The 15,985-nt window shown below is 30.5% G+C and overlaps 1 protein-coding gene and 2 pseudogenes across 1 annotated transcript; 1 reads left to right on the forward strand and 2 right to left on the reverse strand.

The window, feature by feature from the left end:
• Positions 1–905: 905 nt before the first annotated feature.
• LOC107003871 lies at positions 906–1,645 on the reverse strand (annotated as a pseudogene).
• Positions 1,646–7,669: 6,024 nt separating this feature from the next.
• On the forward strand, positions 7,670–8,083 carry LOC107003872. The gene has a single exon (XM_015202131.1). The coding sequence runs from the start codon at positions 7,670–7,672 to the stop codon at positions 8,081–8,083; it is 414 nt and encodes a 137-aa protein (XP_015057617.1).
• Positions 8,084–9,321: 1,238 nt separating this feature from the next.
• On the reverse strand, positions 9,322–12,778 carry LOC107004413 (annotated as a pseudogene).
• Between the last annotated feature and the right edge of the window lie 3,207 nt (positions 12,779–15,985).

Below are 15,985 nucleotides of genomic sequence, written 5' to 3' on the forward strand. Positions count from 1 at the left end.
TGCTGCTGCTTCTTGCCTTCTTCTGGTGGACGCCTGGACGGCCGGCGCTGCTGCTTCTTCTGGCGGCGGCCGGCGCTGCTGGAGGAGAAGAGGAAGAGGAGAAGAGGTAGAAGAGGAGAGGAAGAGGAAAGGAGAAAAAGAAAATCAGTAGTATAATTATAGGGTTTCTATTTCTTAATTTCTTTTTTTAAAAAATTAATTAATATTAATAATTTTTAATTAATATAATATAAATTATAGTGTAATATTTCGGTTTAAATCGAAATACCAAAAACCAAAATAATACATACCAAAAACCGAACCGAAATACCAAAAAATACAAAAAAATAACCGAATACCGAACCGAAAACCGAAATACCGAAACCGAAATTCTGAAAAATTTTGGTTCGGTTCGGTGTTTCAGTTTTCCGGTGTTTATGCCCACCCCTAACATAAATATAAAATGAAGCAAAGTTAAAGGGCAAAAAGAAAAATAAGAAGAGCGTTTCGTATCGGTTAAATAAAAAATCAAATTAATAGTCAATTAACTGAAAATCGATAAGGACTATTTTATTGATTATCGATTTAGTGTGTTTATAGACCAAAATTTTTAAAATTTAAATCAATAATAGATAAAATTAAATCGTACCAACTAATAAACATTGTAATCATTATCCATATCCGATATGAATTAAGACCTGCCAATTTGCTAGCACTAGAAATGTTTACCAGGCCATTGATGTACAAGTAAATCATTAATTAGTTTCACGTTCAACCAATAAAAACAAAAGTCAAGAAAATATCGTTTAAGTAAAGGAAATAACTACACACAATTAATGATATTATTATTTATTCATATATAATTAGCATCCGTACAAGACCGGTAGCCTGAAGTACTACAACCATCACACAAGTACACACAAGATATTATTATCACACTAACATAAAATAATTTTAAGATAGTTATTATTTTAGTAATTTTCCATACCACTTATAGCAAAGCAAAAAACAACCCAATAATTCGTAGTATCACTAGGGCAAGCAAATAAGCTAGTAGGATCATCTTTTGGGTAGCTATATGCATCAGGGCATCTTTGTTTGAAAAATCTGGACAAGTCATTAGGACCACATTGACTTATGGTACAGAGATTGTTACATCCTCCGGGTACTTTACGTTGACCAACGCATTCACTATTTATATTGGCCGTGCATTGAACCACGTGGCATTTTCCTCCACTAGGATTGATCAGGGCGAAAGTCATTGGTATATTGAATCCTTCGATTAAAGAAATGTCCTAGAAATCTAGGTTGCTATATTGGTTCAAGGAATATTCGGCTAGGATGTTTGGCGATTTGCGCCACCCGATACACTGCAAAACTCCACCACAATCACCGGTCTGGCAAGAACCTCTACCAGCCCATCAAAGTTGCAATTAGAACGACCCCATTACGTGCCATCGTAGTGACCCTCGGCACATCGATGACCCAGGTCAGGCCTGGATTGAGGCGTCGATTACCACTATCGGGGTCGACACCGCCCAGATGGTGTATGGACATTGTTTCGGACCTTGAAAGAGGTAGCATAAGTATAAGTCACAAAAGAAAGGAGGAAGAAAACAAAAGAATATCTCAAATTGTCCATGTTTGTGGACATCTTTTCTTTCTATTTTTTTATCACGTCGTTTGATATTGTCACAAGTACTCATTGGGCAGTTTATATAAGAGTCATGTGGCACACCTTTGACATTAATCACATATATCAATATTACCTTTGAATAATGATTAAGAAAATTCTCCACAAGCCACTATTCCACGTCCACATGTAATTCTTTCTAGAAGTAGGGATGGCAATGGGGTGGTATAAGGTTGGTTGGTGGGAGTTAAGCTTAACCTGTAAAATTTTTAATTTGTTCTACTTCGCTTCGTATAGCAATACTTTTCATTTTCAATTCGTCTCACCCTACCCCGCATGATCTCATCCCACATAATTTTTAAATATTTTTTTTCTAGTTATGTTTAATATTTAAAATAAAACTCATAAGAAAAAATTTATTTTTTCATTACGTTGTATAAGTTTCATGGGATAGTGACTTAAAATTTTGTTTTTTAGATGTCAATAAAAAAACATGTAAGAAATTATATTATTTTGTATTGAACCATTTTCATTTATTATATTGAATAATTTAGTAGATTTAGTGAAATTATCTCAAGAAATAGAGTCAATTCCCTAAATGGTCATCCATGTTAAGAGAATTGCTTTGAAATATCATTTACATTTCATTTAGGACCAAAATATTACTCATCTATCACTATTTTCCTCCAAATATAGTTGGTACTTCAAAATCATCACTCTCTCCTAGTTGGCATGACATATCATTAAAGTCTTTTTTATAATAACAGACTAATTTAATTCATTGAAACCATTTAATTAAAATAATGATCATATTTTTTTAAATTTTTTTTATCAGTTTATTAAGAATAAATTTTCATACTTAAAATCTTTTATCATAATTAAACTTTTTATTTTTTTATGTTATGAAGAATACATTTTAAAAATTTACTATAAGTTTATCAATTTTGAATACTTATAAACACATACATTCAAAAAAAATTGATATACAAATAACTCATGAACGCTAATTTACATCGATTAATCATAAGTTGTATAATAAATCAATAATAATAAAGGTCAATTAACTATTACAATGATATTAATTGTGTATTTAGCAATTTATGTTTCCGATATTATTTTATTTGAAAAAAAATAATATTATATTTTTTATCCATTAGAAATACTAAATACCTCAAAAGCCTCCTTAAATTCTAGTCGATATACATGTCATTAAATCATCATTTATAAAAATAATAGGCCTATTTAATTCATCAAATTTATGTCTCTACAAAATAAATATGTAAATTACATGAGAATTTATGAAGATTATAAGAAAAATAATTTAAACAGTCTAGTAACTTTATATATTTTCACCAATGGAAAAAAAATCTCTGTATACACTTATTACCTGATAATTTTAAAATTCCTAACTAAATTATTTGAAAATTTTAAGTAATTTGTTTTATAAAAGTATTTAGATAATTTGTAAGGTTGACAAAAACATTAGTAAGAAAGAAAAAAAATATTATTTAACTTTTTTTAATTTTATTTTTATTCTTTATTCTATATTATATTATATTATAACTTTTCATACAATTAAACATCAATAAATAAATTAATAATTAATTGAATCTCCTAATATAATTCAATAATATACATATTATATGAGAGTAATACACTGATAAATAAAGATTGAAATTTTATTTTCTATAAATATTATTCACTTACTATTTGCTTTTAAAAAAAAGATATTTTAAGTATACATGGATTTCGAAGCACCCAAATAATTATTATTTTTAAATATTTAATCGACCTTTAATATTATTAATTCATTATACAATTTATGATTAATTGAAGTAACTAGCGTTCATGAGTGATATATATATCAATATTTTCTTGAATGTATGTGTTTATAAGTATTCAAAATTGATGAGATTATAGTACGTTTTTAAAACGTATTCTGCATAACATAAAAAAAAATAAAAAATGTAATTATGATAAAAGATTTCAAGTATGAAAATTTATTCTTAATAAATTAATTTTAAAAAATAAAAATAATATGATCATTATTTTAGTTAAATGAGTTTAATAAATTAAATTAGTCTTTTATTAAAAAAGGACTTTAATGACATGTCATGCCAACTAGGAGAGAGTGATGCTTTTGAAGTGTCAAGTATATTTGGAGAAAAATAGTGATAGTTGTGCAATATTTTGGTCCTAAATGAAATATAAATGATATTTCAAGGTAATTCCCTTAACTTGCGTGACTATTTAGGAAATTGACTCCAAGAAATAATGCTATATCACTCAATAACATATAAAAAATTAAAACTAAAACTCTAATCACATATACCCGCAACCCGCCCTTCTCCACATTAATTTTTTTTAAAAACCCACTACCCTCCATGTATCGAACCCACCCCACATTAACCTTAAAACCACCCCACATAGCCTTAAAATCACCCTGCCCCGTATCCACGTCGCACCATTGTTATCCCTACCTAGAAGTCTTGTTTTTTCATGAGAGCCTTCTCCTTGCTATTTAGTGTTTGTATTGAGTCCGATTAAAGATGAATTCTTCATAAAATGCAAGTTGCAGTTGACTGCATGCAAATCAAAGTCTTCGTCCCTGCATGACGAGCCAGGGTGCTCTATGCAGACAATTAACACCTCTTTTAGTACGAGCATAACTTGTTACTCTTTCTGTCTTGAACTATTTGTTGTATTACACGTTTCTAAATAAAATATTAATTAGAAAGAAGTTTGAGTATTTTATCTTTATTTATGACTTAAAATATTTATTTTACGTCTCTATTTATGTGTCATCTCCATATAGTTAGTGTTCTACTTTTTTCCAAGAGATATCATATGGTTTAAAATCTCCATCAAAAATTAAATGCGGATGTGGAAAAATGATAAGGAAAAATTTTCAGAATGTTTTACCAAAATAAGCCATTCTATAAATCAATGTATCAAAATAGTATATTTTTAATTTTTATTTACAAAATTAGTATAAACATGGTTCACATTAACATTTTATGCTTTATTTTATTTTAAAAAAATTAATGGGAAAAAAGCAAAAGTTCACGGAGCAAACAGAAATAAAACGTTATTGACAATAACGTTTTATACTTTGTTATCTTGAATCACGTTTTAGAGCTAAAACGCTACTCAAGTAATGTTTTATATTTTAATATTGTAGACACGTTTTATCCAGTCACGGTCTCTGCAATTAAAGAATCGAATTTTGTATTTTACAGATTATAAAACGTAACTGATAATCACATTTCTTATATAAAACGTAACTGCCAATCACTTTTGATGTAAATTTAATCATGGGGCATCGGATTAAGAATAAAATCCTGCTACATTGGAATCTTACAGATCGTAAAACGTTACGGCTGATCACGTTTCTACATTAAATCGTGACTATCAATTACGACACTATGTTAAAGTCAATTTTTTTCATTTTTTTACTGACGACAAATGGTTATAAAATGAACCTTGTTGAAACAAATGTTCTATACACTCCAACAATCTTCATTCTTAATTTTGTTTGTGTAGCCCAATTTTGAAACAATATTTACAAAGGTATGAATTAAATAAGTCAAGTCAATATATCATATTGTGTTATTATTTTTACCATAGCTTTCAAATATTTTTCTGATTTATTACTTAGAAAGATGACTTATTTTTATGTGTAGGAATAAAAATGGCAAATTTTGAACATAATGTGATGGTTGCTTTGTACTGGGGTGGCAAAATATTTAGTGAAATGAACGGATGCAGGTATACTGAATGTGCTAGAATGATTATTAACATGTATACTTCAATGAAGTATGTTGAATTGGTTGAATTATTGCATGAGAAAATGGGTACAACGAGTGAAAATATTCAAATGGATATTTCGGGAAAATATCCTTGTTCGATTTAAGGTAACTATACAAGGTTCATTGAGTTTTAAATTAAGGATGATCAATCTTTGCTACAATTTTTTGTTATACCTCAAAACTTTGCGGATAAGATTGACATAAATGTTTTGGAAATGTATGTAAAGACCAAATCAACAAATCAAAATGATATATTTCAAATTAGTGGTCAACATGGTTATCACATGAATTTATTGTCTCAAGATTATGGATATGCCACGGTTAGTCAACCTCATTATGCAGAGCCGATTGCTCAACCACCATTTCAACAATTGTTAATGCGTGACCAACGATCATTTGGCGAAGGTTCAAGTAGCCAAAGACATGTTGACAATAGCCCGAGGAAATATGAGGGCAGGTAAAAGAACAAATTTATGTTTTAATGAATTTTAATATAATTAGTTGATAACATAATTTTACTCATTATAAATATACATATATAGATAGATAGTGATATTTTTTGTTATTAATTACCTTAACATTTTTAAGTAATAACCTTATCGAGTATAAATTACTGATTTTAAAACAAGCTTCTATGTCTCATAATTTTCTAAAATTTAATTGAATTCCACAGAGAAAATGAGAACAATGTTGATCCATATAGTGATGTAAATGCTGAAATTAGTGAAGAAAGTTCGGAGAAAGATGAACCTTCAAAAGATGATGGTGAAAGTGAATCAGATGAAGATATCAATGATGCTAGAGATTTTTCTCACTATGACATTGGTATAAATCTTCCTAATCAATTTGAAAGGGATGTGTCTGAAGTGCAAAATGATGTACCCAATTTTAGAATATTAGATAACGGAGAAGACATTTTCATGTCTACATGTGAATCTGAGATGGAGTATTGTTCCGTCTGGTCTGAATATGGCACAAATTTTTTTTTAAAAAGGTATGTTTTTTAATAGTAAAGAAAAATTAAAACGAGCTGTGACAATTTGGAGTTTGAAAAAAAATAAAGAATTCAAGGTGGTGACATCAAACAAGAGTTTATGGGTTGCAAGATGCAAGTTTCATACTTCATTGGGTTGCTTGTGGTTTCTCCGAGGACGAAAGGTTGGAGATAACCTTTGGAAAATAGGAAAATATATTGAAAATCATAGATGTGAGACTGAGGGGCTTTCTAGAGGTCATGCCAATCTAAATACCAATTTAATTGCATCTTTGATTCTTAATCAAATTGAAAAAATCCTAAGGTTTTGGTGGTAGATGTCATTTTCAAGGTTCACAAAAAATTTGGTCATCAAATAACATACAGAAAAGCGTGGCTTGGACGTCAACGCGCATTTGAATTGGTGTATGGTGACTTTAAGAAATCATTTAGTGACCTACCCAAATTTTATGCAGCTTTTCAATATTTTAACCATGGAACAATTGTGGAATGGAAACACGAAGAGTCTATGAGTTCATTAGAGGTAAAAACTTTTAAATATGTATTTTGGGCTTTCAAGTCATGCATTGATGGATTCCAAACATGTCGCCCTGTTATTTCAGCAGATGAAACTCATATGTATGGAAAATATGAGATTAAATTATTGATTGTTGTTGGAATTGATGAAAATTATAATATTCTTCCTCTAGCGTTTGCTATTGTAGACAAAGAATCGAAAGAAGATGGAAATGGTTTTTTAAGAATTTGAGTGCACATGTCATAAAAGATAGAGAAGATATTTGTGTTATATCTGATAGGGCAAAAGGAATATTGACAAGTTTGCAGGAGCTGCAGCGATTTCAGGAGCCTCGAGTCTTTCATCGATATTGTATAAGGCATTTAAGAGTAATTTTCAATCTCGATTTCCAAACAAGGATCTTAGTAGGCTGATGTGGAGGGCTGCTTCAGCCCATCAAGTAAGAAAATTTGAGTCCTTGATTTGGCAAATTAGAGAAGAAAATGAAGATGCATATGAATATCTCATGGAAATCCCCTTGGAGAAATGGACGGTTAGCCATGATGGTGGTAAAAGATGGGGAGTGTTGACAACAAATCTTCAGAGTCGTTCAATGGAGTGTTGAAAAAAGCACATGGCTTGCCGGTCACTTTTATGGTCAGACTTTAATTAGAGCAAACTGTTGAACGATACACTCGTAGGTCTAAAAAGCGCAACAGCTACTAGAACAAGATGAATTGTGGACAGAAAGGTTCAAAATGAAGTGGGAGAAGAACTATGAAAGTTCAAAAAGGCACTTTGTTTTTTATTGGAATATACCCACAGGGGTATATGAGGTTAGATCTATACAAGTTGATGGTACTGGTGGTAATCCTCATTTTGTTTCACTAAATGAAAGAAAATTTGATTGTGGAAAATGGGTTAATTTGCATTTCCCATGTTCACACGTCATGAAGGTTACTGGTAGAATGGGAGAGCTAGCTAGAAACTTTATTAGTGAACATTTCACTGTAGAGAATTATGTTGCAACATATTCTGGGTCCTTCTCACCGGTGTATTGGCCATCTCCTAATTTTAGAATGGCAAGTAATGAATTCTATCGTCCTCTCAATCGAACAAGGAACAATAGAATACCCAACGAGATGGATCGTGGTGCTGCTGTATATGAGTGAGCTTGTGGATTATGTAGACAAACCGTACATGATAGGCGTCGATGTCCAGATCGTAATTAAAATTAAGTGGACAATTGTTGATTAGTCTACTTGTGTTAATTCCAAATGTGGGTCAATGTCTAGTTTTAATAATTTTCTTTCAGCTAGCTACTGTAATGTAATTCAAATAATAATTAATTTTTTTATATATATCTTCCGGTTATATTGCTAAAATACTTGACACCATATAAAGTTAAGTGAAAAAATATTATTTTACATACAAAGTTAAGTGAATTTGTTTGGGAACACCAACATGAGATGCTCTATTCGAGAAGTGATGGCTGAAGCACAAGACACCAAAACTACCAAGAATGATAGTGGCGGGACTTTCTCACCAAAAGATGGGGCAATTGATTCGAGGTCCTCAGGAAAGGCTGGGCAGCTGAAATCATGTCTGAAGAAACCCCCAGGTGAGGAAGGGCCGACGACAGATGGTGGTAATGGTAGTAATAGGGGAACCCCACGTGTAAAATTTATGTTGGGTGCAGAAGATAATATTAATAGGGATAGAGGTGAGCAGATGAATGATATTAGGAACGTCAACAACACTAGTAGTATTGCTGATGGAAGTGCATCTTCTACTTCTAATATCAACAATTATACAAGTCAGTTATCCATGCTCTCTCTACCTTCTACTGCTCATTATGTCAATGCACCAAATGATATGCACTTTGCTCTTCAAGCTCCCCATAGAAATGCGCCCAATTATAACAATCAAGTTTCTGCAACTGAAGCCAACTTTTAAATAACTTGCAACCATAAACTTCAATAATCAATTTAAATAAATATTCAAACACCATCAAATGCAACATATACATGTAACCAAATTTCTTGATTAATAGTCAACTGCATCTACTTGGTATTAGTTAATATGTCAACCTCAAACATGGTCAGCAGTACAAAATACATAAAATTACAAATACTAAAATACTTGACACCATACAAAGTTAAGTGAAAAAATATTAACCACAAAATGGAGTTTCTTGCCGGAGTTTCAAAAAACTAGACTTAATTTTTACATAAGAAGAACAAAAATGAGCAAAACTTTTTCAATCTGCAAGAAGAGTGAAAAATGAGCTCCAAGTTATCTTCTTTTTCTTCATATATCCAATCTGCAATATAAATTTCAAACTACTAAAAATTGAAGCTAAGCACCATTCTGAAAGTAAAGTAATGCATCTCAAGAGAAAAATTACAAACTTTTTTTCTTCATGTTGATTAGAGCTTACTTGGGACCACATGATTCATCCTTTGCCTTTTTTCTTTGTCAACACAGAAACTTTTGTTTTGTTCTTTTGGCCGTGCTGATTAAGATAATGACTCCCTAAAAGTAGGAACAATTTTTCAGTTATTCAACTAAAAAGGAACACTTATTTAAGAATAATGTGAAGATTTTAACATACCAGTCCCACAAAGCTTAGGAATGATTGTACACTTTTTCTTCACCGATGGTTCACCACCTTGGTTTGCACCTTGATTTGCATCCTTTAACTCATCACCATCCACAAAGTTTGGGGTGTTGTCAAAATGTTGAGGTTGATTACTACCAAATACATTTTCAAGTGATGAAAGACTTGGGTTCCTTGATATTGTAGAGTCTGTGGTGTTATGTACGTCACATTCTCAATGTTTGTTGGTTCATAATTCGAGACTGCTTGGGAATCTTGTGTGGTTTGATCATCTTCACCCATTTTAATAGGTGCTCGACCTCTCTCAACAGCACGTACCTTCCTACTCGCAACACCACCTTTTTTTCGCCGACGAATAGGAGGATGCAAATGATCAGACATTATATCCTCTCTTCTATAATTTGCTTGAACATGAATCCTATCTGCCTCTTGCAAGATCCTTCATCCCGCACCATTGCATGAAACCCGTAAAATTCCTCCATTGATGGATTTTCACCGAGCGTTATTACTTTATTAACCATCAAATGAATATGACGCACCTGTCCAAAATAACAAAACTTGCCTCAAAATTTAAAATTAATCCATTCAGTCCATCGAATAAAATTTGACAGAGAATCAAACATCTAAGATGTTTTTGAACATGACTCGAATAAGAATGAAAAAGCCATATACGAATACATCCACCTAAAGGGAATATATTGGAACAAGAAAAACGGTACTCAACAATCTAGATTCTAGTTATAGTTCGGAAGAAATCATTTATGCTCCAACAATTAATAAGCTAATATCAAACTTACCATTGTTTCGTATGTCGTCGCATTAGGCAAGTAACCTTGTTGTTGTTGAGGACTCGAAATACGATTACCAATGATAAAATGAGTAATACGTCTAAACCAAATAAGGTAGGGATCATCATACCAAAGTGATCCATGAAGGATTGGTGCATTCCATACATATTCGTCAATATGGTTCCAAAAATGCAACCATTGTGCATGCTCTAACTCCCAATTTGTGTTTGATCTTCCTCGACGATCATGGTTAAAATGTGTAGAGTCAAATGCAAATGAAGATGGTATCGCCTGTACCAATCCAAATTGCCTTATAACTCGATCGGGTAAATGAACCTCAACAACATCCCAACAAAAAATTGGAACTCTAGCACGCCATATGTCTCTTCCAACGCGGCAATATTCGGGAAGACTCTCAATGATGTCAGAAGAACATGGTTCCCAAATAAACTATAAAAAAATTATTCACAATTACTATAGATACGAAAGTTAAGAGAAAATTAGTACAAAATCTTTCCTGATCTTCTGTCATGGAATCCAGCGCATCCCTGAAAACTCTTAACACGTGTTTGGTAGTGTCGGTCCAACAAAAATGTGCATACCATCTAGAAGCATGTGGACCCCTTGGTAAACCAACAGGGAAATTATTCCTTGTATCTCTTTTTGCTACAATCTGAGGCCTAAGGACGGTAACTCTCTCCTATGCCCAAATCTGAACATAATAGATAATCATAAACTAGATAAAAATTCAATAAATACTAAGTGTAATTATTGAGTATACCTGAAGTAGTGGTAGGAATCCAACAATCTCATTTTGGCTTCTTTGGGAGGCTTTACAAAGAAAACGATATAAATATGTTAGGGTTGCACTACCCCAACTGTAAGACCCTACTGTAGTGATATCCTCCAGCATAAGCAAGTACATAAGCTTTAAAAGACCACTAGATGTGTCTGCCAATTGTAAACCAGCAATCATCCAAAACATATAACACCTAGCTTTCTCGTTGACCATATCCTGTGTTCCCAAGTCGGGTAATCGTGGTTGAAGTCGCAAGTGCGCATTAAGTGCAGAGACCTTGAGACTACTATGTTTAAAGTCTTGAGGTTGTGGACTAAAACCTAATAATCTTTGACAAATATTTTGCCAATCCGCTACAGACCTCTGTGGCTCATATCCAACTGCAGGATTACCTTTCACGGGTAAGCCATACAATATCTCCACGTCCTGTAAAGTGATCGTACTCTCACCCGTCCTAAAGTGGAATGTATGAGTCTCAGGCCGCCATCTCTCAACTAGTGCGGTTATTAAGCTACGATCAGTAACAGGCCTATGAGACCTATAAACACCATATAATCCAGATAGTTTAATCACATCTAGGACTCGTGGATGAATGGGATGTTCATTTACTAGGTCCCAAAACTTCCCATCACATTTCCTTGTGTTCAAAATCATATTATCATTCCCTATCCATATATCTCGTGACCTATGAGTGAGCTGTCCAGTTAATACAGACGGATCAAGTGGACCGAGATCCAATTGGTATGCTTTATTAGCAGCCATAAAATAAATACCTATACAGATGTAAGAATACAACGTAACTTTGAAGCTTTCCTCAAATACTTCATCAACAACATTTTCAATCATATCAATTAAAATATAAGCTTTACTATAAGAGTCACAACTCGCAACTGAGAAAATTGAATATCTTCACTCAAATATAGTTTCAAGTACATATAATTTCTTATCATATATGTGAGCTCAATGTCTGAAAAGGCTTAAATGATCTTAGGAGAAAGTTCACTTCTTAGACAATAAATTTGTAGACACTATACACCAGCGAAATTTTTTTCTGAAACTTTTTAAAGGATAGCTACAAATGACACTCTAAAGAACAACAGGCATCCCAAAAAGACATTGAAACAATCAACTTCACATGAGCACAAGGAAGCAATAAACTGTTGCTACCATTAATATTTTGCTAGTTATCATAAAAAGAGGAAAAAAGAACTAAAATGTCATTTTTCAACAAAAAGAAAAATAACAAATTCATCAACTATAAGATAAACTAAATCAATGTATGACAAAATTACCTGAATCATAAAAAAAACTCTTCTTTATCAAAGTTTTTTTTTTACCTTTTTAAAGAAAATCTGCAGACGTTTTCAAAGTTTCGAAATTTCACCTCCAATCTTTTCCAGTGTGTTTAAACTACAATACCGATCAACACTCTCAAATCTCTTGTATAGAGCAAAACGATTTCAAATCGAGTAAAGATTAAGCATCAACTATGGAAGAGCAAGAAGATGGGTTGGTCTTCCAAATTCGTGCACTCTTCAGATACAGCATTCATCAACTTCATTGTGCCTTTGGAGCGAGATTTGATGCGAGCTCTCTTCTTAATTTTATCCCCTGTAACTTGAAGGTAGGTTTGGAGAATGAAGTGGGTTTCCTTGGAGGGTTTTTCTTCCACAATCTTAATATAATTAAATTATGGTTTTTTTGTTCTAGTGTAGGATTAAATGATATATGCTTAAAACGTTCTTTCCAATAACGTACTAGAGTTAAAACGTAATTTCCAGGTATATATTATTATTTAACGTCGTTAGCAGTCCGTCCCTTTTCTCATTAAAATTTATAAAATAAAATAATTTTTTTAAAAATAAATAAAGTATAAAACATTACTGTGAACCACGTTTACACTAGTTTTGTAAAAAAATAAATTAAAAACATACTATTTTGATGAATTGATTTATAGAATATTCAAATTTTCACAAGTCACTATTCGTATAAGTAATTATATCAACGAGAAACTGAAAACTTTTTCTTCTTCTTTTTTGCGCTCCCCCTACTATTTGATATTGGTGTTGGCCAGATTAAATATGAATTCTCTTTGAAGATACTTTCACCGTCTCATTTTATGTGACGTTATTTCTTTTTTAGTCAGTCCCAAAAAGAATGTCACATTTTTCATTTTAATTTTAAACATAATATTCTAATACATTTATGAGGAGAGAGAAAAATAAATTTACTTTTTTGAAGGGCAATCTAATAAATATTTAAAAGTGTTCATTATTTTTCAAATTCCGTATCCAATCAAATAATACCACATAAAATGAGAGGAAAAAATATTTATATTAGAGATATAACGCTAAACTATCAAAAATAATTTTAGATCATAATTCGAATGTGAAACCTTGATTAAGTAATAAATTGCCTTTGTGCGCATTACATATGTAATAGTTATTAACTGTCGTTTGTTTTCAATTATCAAAATTCAAAGTACTACAATTACCTAAGGTGGTTCTTTTTGGGACATTGTGGGGCATCAATGCAAAAGACTAGCTAGACCTATTGTTGATTGGTTGGAAAAGTCTAAATGAGGATAATATAAACCTTTCAATTTATGTGGATAATATTGATGGGATACAGAGTAGTGAAAAATAAAAAAGGAAGATTTGTAAAATATAAAATCTAAAATAAAATAGAGATAATAATGTAGCTAAAATCATCTTATTTCAGAGAAAATGAGTATTTTAAAGGGGAAGTGTTACAAAATATAAAAAAAGTTCTTTTTTTTTTTAAAAGCTAAGCGGAGAAGAAAGAGCAATACATAAATTAGAATAAAGAAATTAGGTCCTTATTTTGTCAATCAGTAGAAATAATTATAATTTGAATTTGAAATAATGACCTCACAAATATACAAGAGGTAATTGCTCGTAGAGTTAACACCCTTCACTTTCAATTCTAAATTATAATGATGCACATTTGCAAATATCTAACAGCAACCCTAAGACTCTGTCAATTCACTGTATCCAGTAATAATTGTCTACTATTAATTTGACATACATTTTAAGAAATAATAAATAATAGGAATAATATTACTATAATATCCTTTGACTTTATTAAATTTATGTTGTGAGAAATGTATTAAATGATAAATAGTATTTGATAGCAAGGGTTAATAGACAAAATAAATTATCTCTTCATTTTTTAAATTAGACAAATATTGTTAGATAACTATTATTAGTATAGTGGACAACTATTATTGAAAGGAGGTAGTAATAATATAAATTTATTTGTGGTCCTCATGCATATAATAGTATATTCCCTCCGTCCACTATTGTTTGTCAGGATAAGATTATGCATAATCCTTAAGAAAAATTTAATATAAGTTGTAATTTGATTAATATAACCCTATTCTCAATGATTATTAAATTGGTTTGAACTTTTTGAAAACGATAAAATTAATTTCTTTCCATTAAAGTAGTCTTGTAACTTTCAAATTGCTATTTTTTGAAATCACTAGTTATGTAATTATTAAGGGCCGAATTGAAAAAAAAGTGATAAATTTTTTCTTAATTGTTTAAATTGACAATTAATTTTGAATAATTATTTTTAATATAACTGACAAATAATAGTGGACGGAAGAAATATTATTTTGTTTGTATTGATTTTTATGCTTTTCTTCGGAAAGTCTAACTCAATTATAGTGAATTTTTATTTGCAAATAAAATTCAAGTTTAGCAAATCAAAGTCTTCGTCAATACATGACAAGTCAGGGTGTTCTACAAATGCAGACAGATGCCTTAAATATGAGGGGCTTTTTTAGCAATAATATATTATATGTACTTTTAAAAATAAAAATAATTGTATCATCTTATTTTAATTATTCCTGTAAATTCAAAAATTCTTTACCTTTTTTTTATTGAACTCCAAATTTCATATCAAGTTAAAAAAATAGATTAAAAAAATGAAATAGAGAGCACTACTTATAGAAACAATAATTTATTTAATATTAAAGAAAAAAAATAATTGTGCATCTCAAAATTAGTTTTTAAGAAATATATCAACAACTTTATATTCTAAAAATTTAAGAATAATAGACCTTAGTTTTTTTTTACAAAAATAACATTATTATTATTATTCAAAAGATTAAGACTTAAATTTATTTTTGTCTTTAGGCCACCAAAGTATTTGAGTCTCCTATTCTAATATGAACTTAACTTGATACTCTTCTCCTCTCAAATTATTTATCGTATTTTTCTTTTACACGCTTTTGACGAAAATATTATAAATTAGGAGGAGTTTTGAGTATTTTATCCTTACATAGGACTTAAAAAATATTTTATATTCATTGAATGTTTACTTTATATATCTTTACCTCTGTGTCGTCTCCATATAATTAACGTATTTGTAGTTTTCAAAAATAATTACAATTACGGGAATGAAAAAATGTAATTAATTTTAATAATATAATTAGTTTTGTTCTCGAATTTTTAAAGAGACTTATTTGAGACAATCATTTTCAAAATTATACTCCCTCTATTTCATATTAAGTGAATTTTGGGATATCACACCCCTTAAGAAAAATATTTTAAAAACATAAATCAAACATTGTTTTTACCTATCCTTTTTTATTATTCTCAAACTATTTTTCTATAAAATATAAAGTAGTTAGAACCTCATCAAATTAAAAATAAAAATAAAATATAAAGTAGTTAGAACCTCATCAAATTAAAAATAAAAATAAAAGAGAAAACAAATTAAAATTTTCTTTTGTACTTTGAATATGTAATTCACATAAGAAAAAAAGTTAATATAATTCACTTAATCTGAACTAAAAAAGTAATATATATATATATATATATATATATATATATATATA

Source organism: Solanum pennellii, chromosome 11, assembly GCF_001406875.1.
Source record: "Solanum pennellii chromosome 11, SPENNV200".
NCBI lineage: Eukaryota > Viridiplantae > Streptophyta > Magnoliopsida > Solanales > Solanaceae > Solanum > Solanum pennellii.